Genomic DNA, 18,713 nt, shown 5'->3' on the forward strand with positions numbered 1-18,713 from the left:
GAAGTGGTGACACTTATGGACACAGTAAAAAAAAAAAAAACCCACTAACAGTATTGTCCTTGTGTAGCAAAAGATGTGGGAGTCTATGCACCCCAGGTAGTAAATTAATGACAGAGTTTTGTCTCAGTATTCCTTGTACAATACAAAGACATTCACCCATATTCACAGTAGTATATTCCACCCTAATGTTCCCTCTGTACTCTGATGAAACTAATTGAGCAGTGACTGTACTCAATCAGCTCCTTTCCAGAGTGGCTGAGGTATGACATGTCTGAACCAAGTAGTGCTCACTTCTGGGTTCATCCTAACTACAGATCAGAGAATCACTTCTGGATGTCATTTTTTTAAATGACATTTTAGGTTTGAAAACAGCGTGCTGTGCATCACTACTACAAAAAAAGTCAGCTCAGCGTGGAACTGTCCTGATGCTGTGGGCCACATAGAAAGCATTTCACAATTACATCAGTCAGGTTATGTTCACACCAGCTGCTGCTGCATTACAATGCAGTGGCTGGTGAGCAGACCAATCTGGATGGTGGCTTAAACTTAAATTTGTTTTTTTTTTTAAACTTTGTGGAAATGTCACACAGATATCTTAAAGTTCAATTGGTCGCTGCACAGTAGGAGTCAGTGGATTACCTCACAGTGCAAGCAGTACATTTGTGAGCACAAACCACCTAAACATGATGGCCTGAACTGGTCTGATAAGGAAACAAGGCCTTTTGCCGTGGGACTGCGCTGGAACGACCGCCTAACCCAGACCCAACAAATCTGGTGTGAACATTCCCTCAAGCTGGAACTTCCTATGCTGCGTAAATCACCATGTTAGCTTGTACTGCAGTAGGGGGTGCATGTCTTAGGGTGACAACACTTCAGCTCAACAGACTAAACTCTAAAGCTCACCACACATTACAATCTGAACGATCTTCTATAGTCCTAACAACTATGTAGTGCAGGGTCCCAATTGGACAGTTTAGGGATGTCTTCATCATACACCAACATGGTTCATCAGAAGGTAATAGTATTGTCTGATTACAACGTGTAGGGGCCCCTAATGGGCCATACACACTAAGATTTTCTGAAGACTTTTTCCATTAGACTTACCAAAACCATATAATATGAGGTCAAACCTAAACACTTTCAATTTGTATGCAATCTGGCAGGCCCTTGCACTACATAGAAAGGTAAATCTGAAGGAAATCTACCAACAAAAGTTGGATAGTGTGTATCCAGCTTAAAGGTCACCACATTGCAAGCAATTAATACGCAACAAAAACTATGCAACAATGACCTACCTTAAAGAGGATCTTCACCCAGCCCCCCAAAATAATGTAACATTAACAGCTACAAATCTTGCAGCTGCTATTAGCCCTGGTTCACACCAGTGTGGCTTTGAACTCATGCTAGTTTAGCATGACTGCAAAGCAGACTATCAGTGTGATTTCATGTGGAGCTTGCTGACATCTGTGCGACTTTCTTTTAACAGATGTCAATGCATGTAACACTGAAATCGCACACAAAGTGAACCCTTTTATAAGTTACTGCCGCTTGAGTAGCAGCGATTTGAATGGTTCATTGTGGCAAATGGGGTGCAACTTGTCATGCAACTTTTAACTGTCAAGTTGCACTGTTGAAAACCAGGGCTTAATAAAATGAAACTTATCTGTCCAGGGATCCAGTGATGTCTCCACCTGGGCCGTTCTTCGCCTTGTTTACTATGGGCAGCCAGCGCCAGCTTTCTACTGACACTGCACTTATTGAATGGTCCCCTAGCCTGATGTTTCACTGAAGGTTGCATTGCATGCAATGGTACATGGGGGGCCCAAAATTTTGCTCAGACTGCCTGGGCAATCTGAGCAGAAGTGGGTGCGGGTGTAAACCAGATACCCTCCTCAAAAAATCAGTGGCCAAAAGTAGTTTGTAAAAGAGTAAGAGAAGCTGAAATTCCCTTATTGGATGAAGTTCCGCTTTGACTAGTCAAACTAACCAGGCAGACCCTGATAGTTCAATCAAAGATTAAAAAATCCAGCACCACAACGTCTCAAAAATAAAACCTGTACGATTTTATGTAACCCATCCAAAAAAGGAAATCAATACCTGTAGTCATTGACATGTTCCAGTCTCTTACATAGGCCTGAGACGAGGGGTCTTCTTCAAACTATGGCCCTCCAGCTGTTCAGGAACTACAATTCCCATCATGCTTAGTCATGTCTGTGAATGTCAGAGTTTTACAATGCCTCATGGGATGTGTAGTTCCACAACAGCTGGAGGGCCGTAGTTTGAGGATCCCTGCCTGAGACCCTGATAGTGTACGGCCTGCTTAAAGTAGTTGTAAAGTCAGGGTTTTTTTTAATGTATGAAGATAAAAAGCCTTCTGTGTGCAGCAGTCCCCTTAATACTTACCTGAGTCAAATCTCAACCCAGCGATGTTGCAGGAGTGTCGGCGGCACAAAACCCTCCATCCTCAATGGCTCAGACAGCAGCGCCGCATCATTAGCTCCTACTACTCTCAGCGTCAGCTATCCAATCAGGAGAGAGAGAGAGAGAGGCAGCTGTATGTCTGAATGGACACAGAGCAGCGGCTTGGCTGCCCCCACAGCAAGCTACTTGCTGAGTGGGCACTCAGCAGGGAGGGAGGGGCCAGGAGCACCAATGAGGGACCTGAAAAGAGGAGGAGGATCTGCGCTGCTCTGTGCAAATCAACTGCACAGAGCAGGTAAGTAAAATGCTTTGGACACACAATCATAATCGTACGAAAAAAAAATTGCTTCCAAATTGATCGCACCATATTCTGATCGTTAGTACACAGCTTTCGACAGCCGATCACAACATTTCGTCCAACAAAACCTGAAGGTACAAAAACTTGTGTCGTACGATAGCCTAGCAAATGACAATCGTTTAATTAGTACAGAATGTGTTCCCTAAAAATCGATAGACAAAGACCAGAAACACGAAAAGAACGCAGAAAAAGCCTGGCTACCATTGTTTCTGTTTTGCGCTATCCGATTTGTAGCTACGCAACCAGGAAGCTTTTCCAGAAGCGTACAACAAAAAAAATTATTCGTTTAGTACACATTGTTGAATTTGATACTAGTATCATGCAACAAAACGCAAATGCCAAGTTGCCCGATTATCTGATCGTGTGTACGAGACATAACTTGTTATTTTTAAAGAAAAAAAAAAAAATATGAGAGTTAAGGGCCATACACTATAAGATTTTCTGAAGACTTTTTCCTTCAGATTTACCTTTTCTATGTAGTACAAGGGCCTGCCAGATTGCATACAAATTGAAAGTGTTTAGGTTTGACCTCATATTATATGGTTTTGGTAAGTCTAAAGGAAAAAGTCCTTAGAAAATCTTAGTGTTTATGGCCCATTAGTATCACTTTAATACAGTGTTGCCACCCTAGTTACTGAGAAGGCTAATAGTGGTAGTCCCAAAAAAAAAAAAGACCACAAAAGATAAGATGGAGGGGGGGGGTTGCTGGGTTTCCATTAGATGGTTAACACTCCCATAAAATAGCCATCAGCTTAATACATTCCAAGACCTTTAGCAGTTATCTTCCCACAGCTAAGGTTCCAGCACAACCATTACAAGGTGGCCTCAGCCTTTAGATTTCTAGATTGACATTACAAAAACAATGCAGCAAGAAAAGCGATCAGAGGAGATCCTGGCTTGGATGGAAGTCCCAGCAGGTGTGAGATTCCAGTATAGGGATGGCCAGTCAGCTACCTTCTCCCCCATCTCCTGGCACTCAGTACAAGGACAGCTCCCCCCTCCCCCAATCAGTGACTGGCCTCTTACCTGCAGTGAGCCGGGAGGACACCTCTCCGAAGGGAGACGGCTCCATGCGGAGGTATTTCTGTGGGGAAGGGCCGGAGGGGGAGAGGGGGGCACATCTCCTTCTCTTCGGGGAGGCGGCCGGGCTGTGGAGAGGGTCGAAGTCGATAGTCCTTTTGAGCGTGGCTCCGCAGGCCATGTCCTGAGCACTGGGCCCTACCCCAGGGACAACGTTGTCACAGCAGCGGCAGCTCTAATGGGCTTCCCAGTGGGCTCCTCTCCCAGGAATTCCCGGCCTCTCTTCGCTTCCTGCCTCTCCCTCTCAGCTAATACAGAAGCTGCCGGCTTCACCACAGCGCCTCACACAAAGCGGGGGTGTCCGGAGAGTCCCGAGGTCCTGTACCGGATAGGATGGCTCTGGATACCCTTCACCGCTCGCTCTAATCCCGTGCCTGGACCAGCAACCACCGCACTCCCTCACCTCGCAATATGGCGTTAATAACAACGCCACTGATTCATTCTCGCGCAGACACTCACAGGCAGCGCTAGGTGGCTGCTGGGAAATGTAGTCTTCTCCGCCTATTCGGCTGATACTGGAAGGCGACCAAAAGACTACAGGACCGTCAGGCATTGCGCGAAGGCCGTTACTTCCGTGTTTGAATTTAAATCCCCACTAGTTGTTTTCATAGCACTGGGAGGAAGTGGTTGTGCGGCTGGCTGGGCATACGTGCTGATTTGTGTCATAGATGGGTAGTGTAACAAGGTAAAATAGTAGAATTAAAGGCAAAACTTTTATTTCTATACGCTTTGGATAGAGTGGAGAGGGATAATGCCCCTGTAAATTTTTTTTTTGCTGTCTGTGCTATTATTAGGGAGACTCATCCTCTTTGTTTGTCCTGGAGACCATTACCACCAGGAGTGACTATAAAGAAAAGAAAATCCCAAGTTTCAGGTTATTGCCACAACAGGAAAATAATGGAAATCTTCCTATTGGAACACTAGTTCTGGTAACCCCCCTGAGGAATCACCCCCACTTTCTTGCTGTGGCTATAGGACAGAAAGTAAAGTGAAATCTCCACAATGGGAAACAGATACAAAAAAAAAAAACCTCCTTTAAAGCGGAGTTCCACCCAAAAGTGGAATTTCCGCTCATTTGTTTCCTTCCCTCCTCCGGTACCACATTTGGCACCTTTCGAGGGGGGAACGGGTACCTGTTTTTGACGGATACCTTTCCTCACTTCTGGGATACGGTGCCGCGGCACCGTCCCTCGGAAGCTCGGCTCCCTCCTCTGCCTCAGAGCCAGTAGGAATGCGCAGCGCGCTTCGCACATGCACAGTAGGGACCGCCTGTGAAGCCGCAAGTCTTCACTGCCGGGTTCCCTTAGCGGCAATGGCGGTGGCAGCACCCAACAGCCGACGGCAACATCGGCTGCGGTGTCAACATCGCTGGACTCCAGGACAGGTAAGTGTCCTAATATTAAAAGTCAGCAGCTACAGTATGTGTAGCTGCTGACTTTTAATTTTTGGAGGGGGGGGGGGGGGAACTCAGCTTTAACCACTTCCTGCCTGGCATATAGCAGAATGACAGCTGGGTGGTGGTTTCATTATCCTGACTGGGCGTCAAATGATGTCCAGCCGGATAAGCCGCTCGCACCGCGCCCATTGGTGGTGCGGTGTGTTGCTTTGACTCACTGAGTCTCCGATCTTGGTAAAGAGCCTATGATAGGCTTTTTACCATGTAATTAGCTGTGTCCAATCACAAATAATCACATCGTAACCAGAAAGCTGCGGTTATTGGCTTTTCCTCTATTTGCACTGACAGGGCATGAGTAGAGGAGAGCAGATAAGTGACTCTCCTGACGGGGGGGGGGGGTCTGCGATAATAATCAGTGCCTTGATTATCTGTGCAGACCCATCAGCGGTGCCCATCAGGGATGCCAATCAGAGCCCATCAGTAATGCCTGTCAGTGCCACCTATCAGTGCTGCATATTAGTGCCCATCAGTGCTGCATATTAGTGCCCGTCAGTGGTGAATATTAGTGCCGCTTTTCAATGCTGCATACTTGTGCTTGTCAGTGTTGCATATTAGTGAAGGAGAAAATGTACCTATTTACAAAATTACAAAAATACAGAAACAAAGAAAATTTATTTTTCAAAATTGTTGGCCTTTTTTTTTATTTGTTTAGCAAAAAAAAAAAAAACCCAGTGGTGATCTAATACCTCCAAAAGAAAGCTCTATTTGTGACATTTTGTTTGAGTACAGTGTTGCATGACCGCACAATTGTCATTCAAGGTGCAACAGTGCTGAAAGCTGAGAATTGGCCTGGGCAGGAAGTGGGTGAAAGTGCCCTTTATTGAAGTGGCTAACCACTTGACTTCCGGAAGATTACCCCCCTTTATGACCAGGCCATTTTTTGCAATACGGCACTGCATTACTTTAAGGCTGGGTTTACACTGATGCGATGTGGGAACCAGCGCGATTCCTGTGGGGGTTCCCGCATTGCATCAGACTCTCCAGCAGTTCACACTGCTCTCTGAACCACTGTGGGTGTCAATGTAAAGATAATAGCACACCCAGATCTGTTTGCAATGCAGTGTGAACTGTGAAATCGAACAGGAATCCAAAAGTGAACCAAAAAACGGGTCCTGCACCATTTTGGCCTAAACGCGATGCAAATTTACATCACATAGGCATCGCTAGTGATGTGCACTGACAATTGTGGGGTCGTGCGACGATGTGCCCAAATAACATTTATGTGTTTTTTCCCAAGTCATCCTCCAGGACGGTCACATGAGAGATGGCTCCTCCTCCTACAGGAAACACAAGCACAGTTAAGTTTAAAAGGCTGCCCCACAGTTCTTGTGTTTCCTGTCCTGCTTACACAAGCATGGTCCTGAACATCCCCTGTTTGTTTTTTTTATTTTCCCCTATCCTGGGCAGGTGTCCTGGGATACCTCTTCCCTTCACCGGTCTGTGCCGATAAGGGTATCTGGCGGGCTGGTGCCAGCAATGGGGGCAAGGAAAGAGGACGTCCACGGGAGAGGAGGGGGTCGTGAGGCTTCAGAAGATACCCCCTCCTCTCTCTCTCTCTATCTTAGAGGGCAGAAGCAAGGCTGGAGACCTAGGCAGGTAAAACCCAGTATCCTGCCCAAACGCTTACTTTACTCCAGGGGGACCGAGGTATAGCGGACCAAGAGGGGACCATGGCGGCCAGCCGGAGGCTGTGCTGAGCCGCTCGCCATTTCCCCTCGGAAGGGTCATCTCCACGCTGGGCTCCCGGTGGAGTTTCTAGCATGGGCTGTGACAGCCAGCGTAGACGCTGGCGCGGCGGAAGTGACGTAGCCAATATGGCGCCGCCACCGGAAGTGGGGCGGCGGCCATTTTGGATGTGGGCAAAGAGCGCCGGAACAGCGTCAGAAGCTCTGGCGGGAAATTCAAATATAAATGGCGCCAGTTCACAGGAGATCGGCTTGGCTACGCTTCACCTGCTGCAAGGCTCCTTCCCTCCAGGCGGTTCTAATGGCGGAGGACCAGTCCCTGTTACCAGAGGCTGTGGTGTGTGGCCCCAGCCCGAGTATGGTAAGTGGAGGGAAGAAGAGGGGAAGGGGGCTCCCCTTTGCCCACCACGCCCCCCCCCAAAAAAAAAATGTTTTTCTTTTCTATTGGCCTCTCAAAAAAAGGGAGGTCAGGGGGGAAAAAAGGGGGAGAATTTAAGAGGGTCAGGGGAATTAGGGGGGGGTAATAGGGGGAGGGTATACGTATACCCTGAGACGGGAGATAACTAGATACGTGTCTCTGTTTCTCTCTCTGTCTACAGCCCAAGCCCGCAGAAACTACAGACACTTCGGTTAAACCAAAGAAAAAGCACTGCCGCACCTGCGGGACAAAAATGCCAACGGATTCAGACAAGCTATTGTGCCAAAGATGCATTAAGAAAGTAATCAATGAAGAATCCAAACCATCCACGTCAGGATACCGCACAAAAACGGCAAGGATCCAAACAGTCACCAGGCTAATGGAAGAATCCTCAGAATCAGACTCCCAGGATGAGGAAGGGGAACTCCTGGGAGGAGACAGCTCAGACTCAGAAGAGCATGACAGTGAGGTACAGGAAAAAGTGACCAGACACCTATTTCCAACAGAAGAGACGGAAGAACTACTGAAAGCAATATATGTAACAGAAGATTTACAAGAAGAGGAAGAACCAAGATCGGTGAGAGACCGACTATATAGAGGCCTACAGGTGCCGAAGACACGTACCTTTCCGGTCCACCAATTCCTGAAAGTGATCATCAAGAAGGAGTGGGAATGTCCCGAAAACAAGCTTTTCTTCCCTAAAGCAATGAAAAAGAGATTCCCCTTCGAGGAATCAGTAGGAGTTTGGTCCAAATGCCCAAAAATTGACACGCCTCTAGCCAAGGTGTCAAAAAAGTCGGACTTGTCTTTTGAAGACATGGGCCACTTAAAAGATCCGATGGATAAGAAGATCGATGTGACACTTCGGAGGGCCTATGAGGCGGGGGCAGCATCTTTTCAGCCAAATATGGCAAATACCTGTGTGGCTAGGAATGTGTCCTTTTGGCTGGAACAGCTAAGGGGACAGTTGGAAAAGGTCCCAGGGAGCGAAGAGGCACAGGATTCCCTCCTCTTGATAGAGAAAGGGGTGGCCTATATGGCAGATGCAGCGGCGGAAGGTGTACGGATAGCAGCCCGAACCACTGGTCTGGTAAACTCTGCCAGAAGAGCCCTCTGGCTTAAAACATGGGAAGGTGACTACGCATCAAGATCGGCGGACAAATCAAAAGGATTTGCCGCCAAAAAGAAGGAGAAACAGAAGAGATTTTTTCGCCACCCGAGAGGCGATACACAGTCCAAGGGAGGAAAACCAAATACCCAGAGGAAGTGGGTATACAACAAGAGCAAGGGTAGACCAAACAACCCCTTCCCCAATAATAGCAGCAATGTCAGCAAGCCCCAGTGACGCCAGACGGCCGGTAGGGGGGAAACTGAGATTCTTCTCCCCCCAATGGGAAGAATTCTGTACGAACCGTTTCATAGTACAGATTCTCAAGGAAGGTTACAAGATAGAATTCATGACAACTCCCCCTCACAAATTTCGGGTAACATCTCTACCAAGAACATCACCAGCAAAAGAAGCCTGGGAAACATCCATCTCGAACCTATTGCAAGAGGAGGTAATAAAGGAAATACCCTTATCACACCAAGGGAAAGGGTTCTTTTCCAGAGTCTTTTTAAGGCTAAAACCATCAGGCAAACACCGCCTAATCCTAAATCTCAAGGACCTCAACCGAAGAGTAAGGTACAGGAGGTTCAAGATGGAATCCATCTTCTCAGTGAGAACCCTACTTCCCGAAGATGCTTTCCTAGTAACCCTAGATCTCCAAGATGCATATTTACATGTGCCAATCCACCTAAGGCATCAAAAGTTCCTAAGGTTCGCAACCAGATTGGGGTCACAAATACGCCTATTCCAGTTCCAGGCACTCCCATTCGGAATCTCCTCGGCACCGAGAATCTTTACCAAGATTATGGCGGAGGTAGTCCAGGACCTTCGAGTAAGAGGGGTCCAGATAATCCCCTACCTAGACGACTTCCTGATATACGGCAAATCAGAGGCAGAAACGTTGGAAAATCTCAGAACAACAGAGGATTTCCTCACATCACTGGGGTGGGTGATCAACACCCAGAAATCCAACAGAATCCCTTCACAGGAGACAGTGTTCCTGGGTTATCGAATCAACACAGTGACACAAAAAATCCTGTTACCAGAGAACAAGATTGTGAAGCTCAAAGAAGCTACAAGGCGCTTGATAGAGCTACACCGTATATCAAGAAGAGACACCATGGTGGTCCTGGGCCTCATGTCAGCAGCCATCCCAGCAGTACAGTGGGCTCAGCTACACATGAGACCTCTCCAGAGACATCTCCTGAGTCACTGGAATGGGAAGACCTCAGAACTGGACGGTCTAATATCAATTCCACCAACCGTAAAAAGATCACTAACCTGGTGGCTAAAGGAAGACTCCCTCTCTCAAGGGAGACTCTGTATGCCCACAGTACAGGTCAGGATAACGACGGATGCAAGCCTTTTCGGCTGGGGGGCCCACATAGGACATCAGGTGAGACAGGGAACCTGGTGCTAATCTGGGGAAGAAGTGTCCTCAAATATGAGGGAGCTAGCGGCTGTAAGAGAAGCTCTGGTAGGATTACAACAAGAAACAAAAGGAAAACATGTCCAAATTCAGTCGGACAATGTTACGACAGTCTCTTACATCAACCACCAAGGGGGTACACGCTCAAATCACCTGATGAGAATAGCGCAAGACATTCTATCAGAGGCGGAAGCAAACCTTTTATCCCTTTTGGCAGTGCACATAAAGGGGTCAACCAATGTGCTGGCAGATCTACTGAGCCGGAAGCACCTGGACCCAGCGGAGTGGGAGCTAAATCAACAGATTTTCAACCAGCTGGTACAGAAGTGGGGGACACCGGAGGTGGACCTTTTCGCCACAGAAAGCAACAGAAAAGTAAGGAAGTTCTTCTCTTTACACAAGGAAAGAAACGCATTGGGCATAGATGCCCTAGCATTTCCCTGGAGCTTCGGCCTGGCGTATGCGTTTCCCCCGATCCAACTGATTCCAAGGACAATCAGAAAAATCCATCGGGAGGGGACAAGGGCAATCCTAGTGGACCCTTCTGGCCAAAACGAGCATGGTTTACTCCACTCTGGAAAATGGCGGAGGAAGAACCCTGGATTCTACCAGCTCAGGAAGATCTTCTGGCCCAAAAGGGAGCGCATCACCCTTCCAGTCAGACGCTACAACTAGCAGCATGGATCCTGAACGGAGCATACTACTAAATAAAGGACTATCTACAAGAGTCACGGAAGTACTGCTCCAGAGCAGAAAACCAGTAACCAGGAAGATTTACAACAAGATATGGAAGACATACAGAGTTAAAATGGAGCCCAGCAACAGAAACCTAAAGGATATTAGCACTGTGCTAGATTTTTTTCTAGACGGAGTAGACAAAGGTCTGGCCGTAAACACCCTTAAAGTGCAGGCGGCAGCTCTGTCAATCTTTCTGGAAAAACCTATAGGAGAAGATCCTTTAGTAAAGAGGTTTTTTAGATCCATCCAAAGATCCAGGCCTAGCAAAGACCTTAGCTTGGCCCCATGGGATCTAACACTAGTACTACAGGCACTCACCAAAGCCCCTTTTGATCCTTTAGAAGAATGAAATCTAAAGAATCTTACTCTGAAAGCGGCATTTCTTGTGGCAATGACATCAGCCAGAAGGGTGAGCGACCTACAGGCCCTTTCCATCAAGGAACCTTTCTTAAAGATTTTTCCGGATAAATTAATCCTCAGGACGGACCCTCTGTTCCTTCCGAAAGTATCATCGGAATTTCATCGGACACAGGAAGTAGTCCTTCCATCATTCTGCCAAAACCCAACCTCACCAGGGGAGGAGGTTTTTTCTACTCTGGACGTTAAGAGGTGTATCCTACACTACATAGAAGTCACCAGAGAAATCAGGAAATCAGCTAACTTATTTATACTCTTTGGAGGCACTCAGAAAGGTAATGCGGCCTCAAAATTATCCATAGCCAGGTGGATCAGAATGGCTATCTGCGCAGCCTACACAGGGCAAAACAAAAGTTTACCAGCCGGTATCAAGGCACGCTCCACCCGGGCGATATCAACATCTTGGGCAGAAAGGGCTGGGGCCTCAGCAGAGCAAATCTGCAAAGCAGCCACCTGGTCAAGTGATCTGACGTTTGTCAAACACTACAGGGTCGACCTGGTTTCCGCCCAGGATCTATCCTTCGGTCGCAAAGTGCTCCAGGCAGTAGTCCCACCCTAGGTATGCATCGTTGGGGTCTCATGTGACCGTCCTGGAGGATGACTTTGGAAAGTATAAGTTATTACCTGATAACTCCCTTTCCAGGAATCCTCCAGGACGGTGGACCCCCACCCTATTGATAAATTGTATACTTAGAATTATAGTTTGAGCTAGTCGCTTAAGCAGGCCAGTTCATCTTTTTACAAGTGTGGGGCAGCCTGTGGGGCGGCCTTTTAAACTTAACTGTGCTTGTGTTTCCTGTAGGAGGAGGAGCCATCTCTCATGTGACCGTCCTGGAGGATTCCTGGAAAGGGAGTTATCAGGTAATAATTTATACTTTTTCCCCACAAATAGAGCTTTCTTTTGGTGGTATTTGATCACCTCTGCACTTTTATTTTTTGCGCTATGAACAAAAAAAGTCAAAACTTTAAAAAAAAAAAAACAATATTTTTTACATTCTGCTATAAAACATATCCCAAAAAAAATGTTAAAAATAAAATGTCTTCATAAACTAAGGCCAATATGTATTCTGCTACATATTTTTGTTACAAAAAAAAAAAAAAAGCAATAAACATATACTTATTGGTTTGCGCAAAAGTTATAGTGTCTACAAACTATGGGATATTTTTATTTATTTATTTTTTTTACTAGTAATGGCAGTGATTAGCAACTTATAGCGGGACTGTGCTATTGCGGCGGACATTTGCACGCTAACCTACACTTTTGAAACATTTTGGGGGACCAGTGACACTAATACAGTGATCAGTGCTAAAAAATATGCACTGTCACTGTACTACTGACACTGGCTGGAAAGGGGTTAGCATCAGCGGAGAACAAAGGGTTAACTGTGTGCCTAGCCTGTGTTTTTCTACAGTGTGGGAGGTGCTTTCACTAGGGAAAGGCATGGGTCTATCCTCCTGCTTTGCAGGAACACAGGATCCATGTCTTCCCTACTGACAGAATGGTGATCTGCCTTGTTTACATGTGCGCCCCCTACCCGGAATTGCCAGATCACGTACAGATACATGATATATATATATATATATATATATATATATATCCAGGGCTTTTTTCAGCTGGAACTTGGAGGAACTCAGTTCCAACACATCTGGCTCAGACTCTCTCCTCCCTGCTCATCACTATCACTTGTAAACCCAGAAGTCTGGCTTCTGGGTTCACAAGAGACAGCTTGTCTTCTAATCCCACAGATCTGATCTCCTGAGCAGCTCCCACAGAGTGCAGGATGGGGACAAGGGAGATGCAGGTGTCGTGCGGATGCCGAAACCCCCACTGGAGGATCTCCCTGCAACCGAGAGAGTCTGAGCCACCTACACTGTGCTGGGAGGTACTAGAGCTGGCTTGTGGCTTCAGTTTATTTCAGCAATAAAAGTAAGACATGTGGAAGATGGTGCAGCATTAAAGGAGGGGGAAGAAGATGGGGGCAGAGGTGAACGTGAGATGTAAATGGAGGATGCAGAGGTAAGCAGCTGTGGAAGAGGGCCGAACTCTGCACTCTGTATGCAGCACACTCCTAGACTCTGCTTTATGTACGTAGCACACCCCCAAATTCTGCAATTTGTGTGTAACCCCCACCCCCCAACAAACCCTTGCACTGTTAGTGAAATTTGACCACACCCACTATATGATACGTTTTGGAGGCTGTGTGTGAGGGGAGGGGTTTTTTTTGGGGGTGGGGGGGTCATGGTTGAGTTCCTGCACCTATTTTATGAGAAAAAAAAAGTCCTGTGTGCATGTATATATATATATATATATATATATATATATACACATTACATACTGTGAGGGATTAGCTCGGTGGCGGGTGTGGATGACCCCTTGGGGGGTGCGTTTTCCCAGAGAGGTAGCCGACAAGTGCTTGCAAACAAACAGTGTGGTTTATTAAATGGTGTTTTCTTCACCAGGCTGTATGCAGCAAAACATCCAAAATAAAATAAAACAGAAAATAAATCCTTGCCTCTGTGGGCGGCTACCTTCTCACAACTGGAACCTGCCTAAGTGTCTGTCTCCAACCTACCGTCGGGCAGACTTCCTTGTCCATATGCGGACACTCAATAGTCCTTTTATAATAGCTTCACAGGGCAACACAGTCCTTTGTTTCTTTCACATCAACAGTTCGTCTTCTCACCTTTGAGACGTATTCACCCTTGGTTACCGTCCCGGGCACACATCACTCCGGGGGGTCTTCTCCCAGGCCCACACATCCTGTCGGGAGGCACACGCTGACTGTCCTCCTGCTCCCAGCCCACATGGCTTCAGGACACAGCTTCTGGAGGCAGCAAACAATAGGAATTTCTCTGAACAAATTATAGAGCCTTAACTCCCTCATTCTGAACAGGTGAAGGCCTTTCAACTTCCTGCTGGCTAGCTCTGTAGCCAACACCCTAAATTAATTAATGGACTTTCTAAATCAGGTAGAAATGTATCTCCTTCCTGTGACTACATTCCCAGATTTAGCTGACTTCCTGTTACATACCCCCCCCTCTTGTTTCAACCCTAGGGTTGGGACACAGATTTCCAGGCACGCATGTGTCAAGCACTGCTGACTCACTGATAAGCCTCCTATTATCCTCAAGCTTCCGGATGAAACTGTTTTGTCATCTTCATTGACGGATTTCTCATAAATGCCACACAGTTTGTCTCTCATCTCGTATACACATTCTTCAACTGCATTTTTGGCATCATTTCGCTCCTTCTCGTTTCTGTCATCTTCATTGACAGCTTTCTCATAAATGTCAGACAGCTTGTCCCTCATAACCGTCTGTCCAATCCACCATGGAGGACCGTGATCCATAGGCAACTCAATTGGGCTAGTCTTAATGTCTTCAACATTCTTAAGACGCCTCTCTCTGCAATCCATAAATGTTTTCCACAAAACTTTGAGAACCTTTGCTTCACTAAGCTTTGTTCCAAGTAGGGACTCTTGACATCCCTCTGTGACTTGAGTTGCCTCTCCATACAGCTGTACACAATCATTGACTTTTTGTTGTAAAAGGGAATGATCTTCCTTCTTGAGCTTTGCTTGCTCTAAGATGCTGTGCAGAGGATTTTCCAATTGAGACAACAGGCTGTCACACATTTCTTCAAAGTGACCCCTGTTCCTTTTCCCAGAGATATCAATATCATTCACCAAACATTTCATATTCATAGGCAGATCTGAAGCATTTGCACTCATCAACTTCTTAAACTTTTCGCCCTCCTGAGCGAGTCGCAGTAAAGGCCTACTATTTGATTTGATATTCAGTTTATATTTCTTGCCAAACTCTTCACAGAAGTAGCCAACCAGAACCTCATCAACTTTCCTTCCACCAACATAGGGGTCAAAGGCAACAACACAGTTGAACCCAGCGATCTGGGTGGTATCCATTATAGACCTCCTCTCTGCATCAGTGAAGAAGCATGGAACTGCAACACATTCTTTTACAGGTTTCTTCAATGCACTTTCTGCTGAACTATTTGACCGCTCAAGGTCACCTAGTTCTTTTTCTCTATCTGAATTCCACATGGAATGCATCTCAAGATCACGATCAAACTTCTGCCACCCGTCTTTCACCAGTTCCATTTTGGAAACACTCCCTGAAAGGCACTTATTCATTTGCTTCACGTTTTCACCAACAGCCTTAGTTTTCTCCACTAGGTTTTCAGCCTGAACTGAGAAATCACCACATTTCTTACTCAGCTCCTTTGTTTGCTGAAGTTCTAATGATACATTTTCCAATGCTTGAAGTTTTTGAAGGAACGGTTTATTCCAAAGGGGTGATTCAAGCCACATGTCGTCACATTTCTGAGGCTCACTCAGGACAGACCCCAAAACACTGATCCTTTTAAAAACTGCATCAGGCCCACTATCCCCTCTTTGGGACAGATCCTCTGTTGCCTGGAATTCCTCTTCCAGTTCCTGCAACGGAATCTTCATCTCTTCTACTTGCTGTTCTAAGGCTCGCTTAGACTTTTCTAGCTCCTGAACGCTTTTCACAACATCATCCTTGGAGCTGACCAATTCTTCCATTTCTGTACGCAGCTGTTTAACACTTTCTAGTTCAGCCTTACACTCTAGAGCTTCCTCCAAAGAGCGAGCCAAGAACAGGGCTTTGCTCTCGTTATCACGCACCTCCGTTTCTGCACGTGCGCGTTCTTCTGCATATTTTGCAGACACAGTCTTCTCTTCACCAAGCATCTGATCAAACTTCTTTTTCACATCTTCAACACACTGTAATGAACCAACGCTTTCTTCCATGCGTTTTTTCATATCCGCTATCTGAGCTTGCAATGTTGCGACTTGCTCTGATAGGTTTTTCTTTGCTTCCGCCTCCTCTTTTAATTGTTCCAGGAAGCCATTTTTCTCATCTTCCATTTGTTTGAGCTTTGTGCTAAAACTCAGCCTTTGACACCTCTCTTCCTGTAAGAGTTCCTGCGTGTCTTGCAGCTGCGATTCCAAGATAGAAAAATCTTCCGCAATTTCTCTAGATTTGCTGTCTGCTTGAGAAAGCTGATTTGTAACATTGTCCAACTCAACCTGCAGTCGGTTTGCCTTCTCTGACAGCTTAGCACACAATCGGTCACCTTCTGACACCTTGACTTGCGATTCCAGAAGCTGTGCCTCTACTTTTTCCCTCTTATGTTCACAATCTCCTTTTCCCTGCATAAGAGCCTTCACCTCATTGGCTAGCATCTGGGAATAAGAATGTAATTCTGCCACACAGGCTTCTTTCTCCTTTAACTGCTGCTGGACACGTTGGGCTTCCCCTTTCCAACTTTCACAGTCCGCACGCCATTCATCTACCACATTGCTTAAAGTAGTGAGCTCATACACAGTACTCAGTAATTTAGCCTCTCTTTCACTTTTCTCTTTGTCGCTGAGAGACAATGTCGCTTCCAGAGCAACATTCTGTTCCTGCGACTCCTGCAGGTCTATTTTTGTAGCTCCCAAAGACTGAAGACTTTTTTCCAGCTGATTACGCAACTCCAACATATCAGCCATACTTTGCTTCTGCAAAGTCTGAATTTCACTTTCCTTTTCCATGAGGATGGTATCTTTCTCCATTATAGTCTCTCTGCTTTTTTGCAACTCGACCAAAAGAAGAGCAGTGGATTCTTCCCACTGTAACACATGAGACTTGAGTAGTTCATTCATTTCCTGCAAGTTTCTATGCTCCATTTTAAGCAATTCCAAGGCTTGTTCCTTTTCTTCCATTTTCCGTTGCAAGGCATCCAACTCAGCCCTGCACACATACTCGGTTTCCTCCAAACCGATGGCCTCCATTGGCTGCTGGCGTCTCTGTTTCCAGCCTGCCATGCTCTCTTGATGAGCCTTTTGTTGAGCTGCAAAGCTCTGCTGAAAATCCGCATTTGCCTGCTGTTGAGCTGCATTTGCTTGCTGTTGAGCTGCATTTGATATAATCAGATGTTTCAACATCTCCTCCATTTTGAGTTTACTTTTCATCTGAGCACACTGCGTCTCCATAGCAGTTTCATCAGTGTTGCTAGGGACAACAACCTTCCTCTTTAGTATACTCTCTTTAGGCATGGATGGGGCTGGTTCAGACGGTAACATCCCCTCCATCCATAGAATCCGGTCTCTCATTTCATCTATCTTTGCATTCTTCAGGCGTTTTGAACGCCCCATCTTCAATAACTCCACAAACAAATTTTTCACAGTCCAGCAAAAAATTTTCAGACCACTGTCTCTTTAACACATGTAGTTTTTCTCTCTCTTGCAAGATCTCTTTTCCTGCACACACAGTTTGTGCAGTCACTTGCACCAGACACAACAAAGTTCATCAAATAATTTTGAGACCGCTGTCTCTTTAAAACATTTTTTTTTTTCTGTCAGGATCTTCTCTCCTGCACACATAGATTGTGCAATCTCATGCACCAGATAAAGTTCATCAAACATATGCACTTCCTTGCAGGGATCTCTGCTTATGCCCGCATCCTCCACCATATGTGAGGGATTAGCTCGGTGGCGGGTGTGGATGACCCCTTGGGGGGTGCGTTTTCCCAGAGAGGTAGCCGACAAGTGCTTGCAAACAAACAGTGTGGTTTATTAAATGGTGTTTTCTTCACCAGGCTGTATGCAGCAAAACATCCAAAATAAAATAAAACAGAAAATAAATCCTTGCCTCTGTGGGCGGCTACCTTCTCACAACTGGAACCTGCCTAAGTGTCTGTCTCCAACCTACCGTCGGGCAGACTTCCTTGTCCATATGCGGACACTCAATAGTCCTTTTATAATAGCTTCACAGGGCAACACAGTCCTTTGTTTCTTTCACATCAACAGTTCGTCTTCTCACCTTTGAGACGTATTCACCCTTGGTTACCGTCCCGGGCACACATCACTCCGGGGGGTCTTCTCCCAGGCCCACACATCCTGTCGGGAGGCACACGCTGACTGTCCTCCTGCTCCCAGCCCACATGGCTTCAGGACACAGCTTCTGGAGGCAGCAAACAATAGGAATTTCTCTGAACAAATTATAGAGCCTTAACTCCCTCATTCTGAACAGGTGAAGGCCTTTCAACTTCCTGCTGGCTAGCTCTGTAGCCAACACCCTAAATTAATTAATGGACTTTCTAAATCAGGTAGAAATGTATCTCCTTCCTGTGACTACATTCCCAGATTTAGCTGACTTCCTGTTACAATACCCAGAAAATTGTTATCAAATGCTTACTGTAATTTTCCTGGCCTATCCTCACATCAGCACACAATGGGTTAACGCCTCCTCGGGAGCCCACAGGACCACCTCTTCCTACCTAAATAAAACACAGCCCCTCCCCCACTTAAATGTTCGATAACCTAGCCTGCGACAGGTCACTAGGGAGGGAGTCCTATGCTGACATGAGGATAGGCCAGGAAAGGAAAATCTTGGTAAGTATTTGATAACAATTTTCTGTTTTCCTGGCCCTACCTCATGTCAGCACACAATGGGATATAACTAGCTAAATAAATGGGCAGGAGAGAAAACATGAAAAGAAACATTGACAATCAAAGAAAAGCTGCCAAAGACAAAAATAATTTATATGCCTCGTCCCAAACTTTGCAGAACTTGC

At 46.1% G+C, this 18,713-nt stretch overlaps 1 protein-coding gene across 1 annotated transcript in view; it reads right to left on the reverse strand.

The window, feature by feature from the left end:
- The window catches only part of AKIRIN2 (akirin 2), a 30,609-nt gene extending 26,299 nt beyond the window's left edge, over positions 1–4,310 (reverse strand). Inside the window, exon 1 of the mRNA XM_082252592.1 lies at positions 3,806–4,310. Coding sequence (XP_082108718.1) covers positions 3,806–3,980 — 175 coding nt within the window. The 5' untranslated portion in view covers positions 3,981–4,310. The remainder of the gene's footprint in view (positions 1–3,805) is intronic.
- Between the last annotated feature and the right edge of the window lie 14,403 nt (positions 4,311–18,713).

Source organism: Pelophylax lessonae (genome assembly GCF_965119305.1).
Source record: "Pelophylax lessonae genome assembly, chromosome: 3".
NCBI classification, from domain to species: domain Eukaryota; kingdom Metazoa; phylum Chordata; class Amphibia; order Anura; family Ranidae; genus Pelophylax; species Pelophylax lessonae.